Source organism: Pseudozyma flocculosa (genome assembly GCF_000417875.1).
Source record: "Pseudozyma flocculosa PF-1 unplaced genomic scaffold scaffold00020, whole genome shotgun sequence".
Taxonomy (NCBI): Eukaryota; Fungi; Basidiomycota; class Ustilaginomycetes; order Ustilaginales; family Ustilaginaceae; genus Pseudozyma; species Pseudozyma flocculosa.
The window spans coordinates 562266-567483 of record NW_006920888.1 but is presented as its reverse complement, the minus strand read 5'-3'; the positions used below and the strand labels follow the sequence as shown (position 1 = coordinate 567483).

General features: G+C 67.0%; 3 protein-coding genes across 3 annotated transcripts in view; 1 reads left to right on the top strand and 2 right to left on the bottom strand.

The window, feature by feature from the left end:
• PFL1_05620 (uncharacterized protein) overlaps window positions 1-1478 on the bottom strand; it is a gene marked incomplete at both ends in the record, with an annotated part of 1892 nt that extends 414 nt beyond the window's left edge. The window contains one exon of the mRNA XM_007883154.1: window positions 51-1478. Within this exon, the coding sequence (XP_007881345.1) occupies window positions 51-1478 (1428 nt within the window). The remainder of the gene's footprint in view (window positions 1-50) is intronic.
• A 580-nt stretch (window positions 1479-2058) lies between these two features.
• PFL1_05619 (uncharacterized protein) lies at window positions 2059-2893 on the top strand (the record flags this gene model as incomplete). Its single annotated transcript, XM_007883153.1, has 4 exons — window positions 2059-2079; window positions 2157-2410; window positions 2555-2686; window positions 2800-2893. 4 exons carry the CDS (start codon window positions 2059-2061, stop codon window positions 2891-2893), a joined length of 501 nt encoding a protein of 166 aa, XP_007881344.1.
• Window positions 2894-3264: 371 nt separating this feature from the next.
• PFL1_05618 (uncharacterized protein) lies at window positions 3265-4293 on the bottom strand (the record flags this gene model as incomplete). Its single annotated transcript, XM_007883152.1, has 1 exon — window positions 3265-4293. One exon carries the CDS (start codon window positions 4291-4293, stop codon window positions 3265-3267), a length of 1029 nt encoding a protein of 342 aa, XP_007881343.1.
• Between the last annotated feature and the right edge of the window lie 925 nt (window positions 4294-5218).

Genomic DNA, 5218 nt, shown 5'->3' with positions numbered 1-5218 from the left:
GGCTCGGNTTTTTCCCAGTTCCGCCCTGGCGGCCGCCGTGGTCGACGTACGACGCTTGCGGGCGCCTTCCGTTCGCCGCCGGCCGCTGGGCGACGCCTTGTGGCGTAGCGCGAGCTCATGTTGCTCTGCGGCGGCGGCGGGCTGGCCTTGCTGTCGCCACCGCCGTGCTTGGCCTCCCAGCTGTTGAGCTCGCGCAGCAGCTGGGCGACCGTGGGGCAGCTCGTCTCTGGATCGAATTCGTGCACCTTGCGCGGGTCGATGGGCACGCACACCTTGCCCGTGGCCGGGTGGACGACAAACGGCGACTTGAGCAGGTGGTTGAGGTGCTTGGACACCTCGGCGTCGATGCGCGGGTAGGTGTACTGGAGGATCACGTCCTCGAGGCACGGCTTCCACACCTTTGCGCTGCGCACCTCGCCCGACTTGTGCGCCGCCTCCATGACGTCGCCCCACTTGTCGAGGCTGCTGCGGTTGGGCGAGCGCTCCCACTTGGCGCGCAGCCGCTCGACGGCCTCGGACTCGCCCGACGGCAGCAGCTGCAGCAGCACCTCCCAGTGCTCGCGGCGCCGGAAGCAGTCCTGGTCCTTGAGCACCGTGTCGACAAACGCCAGCTTGAGCGGCCCGCTCGCCGGCCCCTCGCCGCCAATGGCGCGCCGCAGGCTCGGGTGGAGCGAGCGCGTGGCCGAGCCGGGCGTGAAGCCGGCGTCGACCTTTTTCACCTGGTTGGCGCTGCCCTTGACCACCTCGAGCCAGCCCACGATGGCCTTGCGCGCGTCGTCGCCGAGCTCGCATGCCGCCTTGTCCGACACCCAGCAGTGGATGCCGCGGCGGCCCGAGTAGACCCAGAGGAGGTGCCGGAAGCCAAAGTCGGTGCGGAGCGCCTCGTCGAGGACGTCGACGGCGACGGCGATAAAGGCCCAGCAGCGGCGGCAGATGCCCTTGCCCGAGCAGCAGGTGCGCACCTCGTCGTAGTCGGTCATGTCGATGTCGAGCACCAGCTCGCGGTAGACGGGCCGGAAGCTCGCCTTCTGCACCGTCTTGCGGTCCTTTGGCTTGGCGCTGTAGACGGGCCCGATCTCGAAGCGCGACGGGTTGAGGCGGCACACCTGGTTCTTGAGCTCGTCGGCGTTGGCAAACGAGTTGTAGCGCAGGTAGGCGTCGTTCTGCAGCGTAAAGGCAAACTCGCGGTGCGTCCAGTTGCGGCCGGGAAGGTGGGGCAGGTCCTGGTTGAGCCAGGTGAAGAGCTGCTTCCACGGCAGCAGGCGGCGGTAGAAGAGGCGCATCGACATGGGGTCCGACGAGTCGCGCGCATCAATCTGGCGCTCGTCGATGGCCGAGATGGCCCGCTCCAGCTCCTGCGAGTTTTCGTCTTCGAGGTCCAGATCGACGTCCATGTCCGGCGGCGGCGGACGCGCGGCCGGAAGGGCGGCAGGCACGGTGGCGGTGGCGGCGGCGGCGGCGGCGGCGACGGCGGCCATGTTGTGTTGCAGTGGTGGAGAGAAGGAAAGAAGGTGAAAAGGGAGGCAGGGAAGGAGAAGGACGGCCGAAGAGGACAGGCAGCTGCGAACAGGTGGTGGTGGTGGTGGTGGTCCGCGAGCAAGGGAGCGCCGGCGTCGGCCAGGACCAGGCAGGCGAGAAGCCCTAAGCCCGGGGCCCGCGACGCGACCGAGACCCTTTACGCGACCTGCTAGCGTCTGAGCGTGCCGGCCAGTGGATCGGCGATGTTGCCCATCGGGCGCTGCTTTGGGAAAGCCGCTCGAGGCTCCCGATCGCTCTCAGGCAGAAGCCTCACTCTTCCGCCCTCGCCCTCTGTCTTCCGCAGTCGAGAGTCCCTCATGGCTGGCCATCGGAGCCTTTGATGTCGCTAGTCTGCCGACAGGACCTAGCCTGAGTCGTAGAGCGGCAGCGGCTCGAACGGTGTCCGAGGCGGTGGTGGTGGTGGTCGGACGAAGAGCCGTCAGTCGGCTGTTGGGGTGGAGGCTGGATCCACCCAAATTGGCAGCTCACGATCCCGCCCTCGTTCCGATCCCGCCACCACCAACGACCACCGTATCCACCATGCCCAAGGTCATCTCCAGAGTACGTCGATGCCGCGCCCGTCCAGAGCACGTCTCCACAACGCGCCCTTGCGCTGACGCTCCTCCCTATCGACGCAGTCTACAATCTCGGCCTCGGCGGGAGAGGGCAGCGCGTCGTCGGCGCTCAAAGTCTACTACTGCCTGTGCGGCGAGTTCGTGCTGGTGTGCGACCGCCCGCTCGACCAGCTCCCCGTCCGCCCGCTCGACGGCGCCAGCGTGCTGCGCTGCCTCGACTCCTCGGCCATCTCGGAGACGGGCGCGGCGCAGAAAGTCAAAAAGGCCCGGGTGTTCAAGGTCAGCGCTCGGCAGGGTCGACCCAAGATGATCAAGAGGTGAGCGAATGGAGTCGATCCCCGGTGAAAGAGGGCGAGACGGTCGAAGAGGAGGGGCAGGAGAAGGAGGACCGTGGGACTGACCCGAGATCGCGACCCATCTTGGCCCCCCCTCCTCGACGCATCGACTGGCACGCACGGTAGAGAGGACGGATCGATCGAGAAGCAGTACCCCTTCAACTGCTCGCGGTGCGACCTCGAGATCGGATACGAGCACACGCCGCCCCCGCTCAAGAGCGGCGGCAAGTTTACCTTTGTGCTGCCCGGCGCCCTCACGTACGTCGTCCCCCGCGCTGCCCCCGTCGGTCTAGGGCCCAGGCGGGGCCTTGTTGCTCGACAACGACCCACTGACTCTTCGCCTCGCACCACCATCCCTTTGCCCTCCGCAGCGACCGCCAGGGTATCCCACCGCCCAACGTCTTCCTCGACCAGGAGGAGCCAAAGGGCGACGGGGCCGACGAAGCACCGGGCAGCCTCGACTGAGCTCGGCGCCCCCTTCTCGTCGATCATGTACTTGTATCGCGCGTTGTACCATCAAACTTGGACATCACATCGGTCCGGCTGGCTGGCTGGCTGGCTGGCTGGCTGGCTGGCTAGCTGGCTGGCTGGCTAGCTGGCTGTCTGTGGAAGCACGTATCGAATTACGCGGAGAGACGGGCAGAGAACAAACGGCAACAAGAAGAAGAGGAAAGAAGAGAGGACGAGATGCTAGCGAGAGACAGGAAAGAGCAGCGAGGCTACTCGACGGAAAGGAGGACGAAGGTGAAGGGATGTATTCGGGTATTTGCTTGCTTTATCCGCATACGAGATGGGGGGGATCGGGGGCGCCTTTGCGCGCCGGGGAGCGCGGCGCCTTAGACGGCCTGGGGGCGGGGCGAGCTGCGGCCGAGGCCGAGCTCCTTCTCGAGCTGCTCGGCGACGCCCGTGACGGTGCGCTCGCACTTGCCCGTGTTGAGCAGGCCGGCGTCGTGGACCGAGGTGGTGGTGGCGCCGAGCTTGCCGCCGCCGGCGAGGAAGTCGGCCTTGCTGATGGGCTTGTGGGCGGTGCTCTCGTGGACGATGGGAGCCTCGTGGGTGACGACCGTCGAGGGGATGACGGTCTTGATGCGGTGGTACTCGTGGCTGTCCTTCTCGACAATGGGCTGGACGACGTTGTGGATGTGGTGGTGGATCTGCTCCTTGACGCGCTCGCCCTTGTCGACGACGGTGCGGTCGGTGCCCAGGTCGCGGTACTCGTCCTTGTGCTTGCCCGCCACCGACGTGAGCAGCGCGGCGTCCTTGTCGGTCGAGGCGTGCGTCTCGGCAATGTGGGTGCGCGGCACCACCTTCTGGTGGACCTGCTCGGCCGCGTGCTCCGAGTCGTAGACCGGCTGCGTGTGGTGCTGGATGTGGTGGACGTGCTTGTGGTGCTCCTTCTCGCGCTCCACCTCCTCGACCTCGTGGCGCTGGTGGCGCTCCTTGGTGACGTGCGCCAGGTGCTGCACGTCCTGGTCGACGTCGCCGCGGCTCAGGTCGAGGTGCTCGTTCTTGAACTCGTGGCCGTGCGTGTGGCGCATCATGCCATCCTTGGTGTGCACGTCGGCGCTACGGCCGACGCCGGGCACGACGGGGCTGGTCGTGGACGAGGTGTGGTCGCGGTGGGTGCCGGCGGCGGCGGCGGTGCCAGCAGCGGCCGTGGTGCCGGCGGCGGCGGTGGTGCCGTGGTGGTGGGTCTTGTTGCCCTCGAGCTTGTCCTCGATCTTCTCCATGGTCGACCTCTTGTCCTTGGGCGAACCGTGCTGGGAGGTGGCCGCAGTCGAGTTGCTGTGGCGGCGCTCGTCGAGGCTGTTGTCGGAGCTCGAGCGCGACGACGAGCCGGAGAGGACCTTCTTGACGGTGTTCATGATGGTCGCAGCGAGTGTGCTGGTGAAGAAGTGGAAGTAGAGATAGAGAGAAAGGCGCTGAGGCGAAGGGTTGGAGCTTGCTGTCGCTGTGAAAGCAGAGGATGGAACGCAGTGCTGTGTGTTGATGAGGGAGGATGAAGATAGAGCGACGACGAGGGCAGTCTATATATGCTCGCCCTCGCCGGCCACGGTCGAGGGCCAGGCAGCAGCCTCCAGAGGCCAAGTGTGAGCGAGCGTAGCGGCAAAGGGACTGGCCACAGCGGCGGCCTCGTCGTCGACGTCGTGAGTGAGGACGGTCATGACATCACGGCCGGTCCCACCCAGCCGGCCGTCCGACGGTAAGCTTGGCGACCAACGTGATCTCGATGAATCGCTTTAGAGCTCGCCATCATGTGGCTCTACGGCGGCGGCGGCCGTGCTCGAGTCGCGCCGGGTCACGGTAGGCAGGGCTTGCGTAGCGCACGGCGGCCTCGTCATAGCCTCGTCCTGCATGGGGCTGAGGCAGATGCCGGTGTGGTCTGAGGACTGGCGCTCTTCTCTCGCACAGCCTGGCCGGGCCGCAAGGCAGGCTGGGGCGGCCGTGACGATGGTGTCTCGCCAGGCGCGGGCAAGGAGGGCAAGAAGGCGGACCGACCGCGTCAGAGCTGCTGATGGTCGGGCGGCCGGTGGAGGAGGGCAAAAGCTTGAGAGCAAGGCGAGGCTGTCGATGTGGTGCTGGGACTTGTGCTGCTGGTGTCACCCACCGCTCGCAACCTGGGAGGGAGGACGCGATGACGATGAGGCGAAGGGGGGGGGGGGGGGGGGCACGACGACGAGGTGGACGGCGACGAGGACCGAACGGCCCGGACGGGAGGGGACGGTCGAGCGCGGGCGGAGCAAGGTCGGTTGCCTGTCGCCTTGACACGACGGCGTTCAGGCGCAAGAC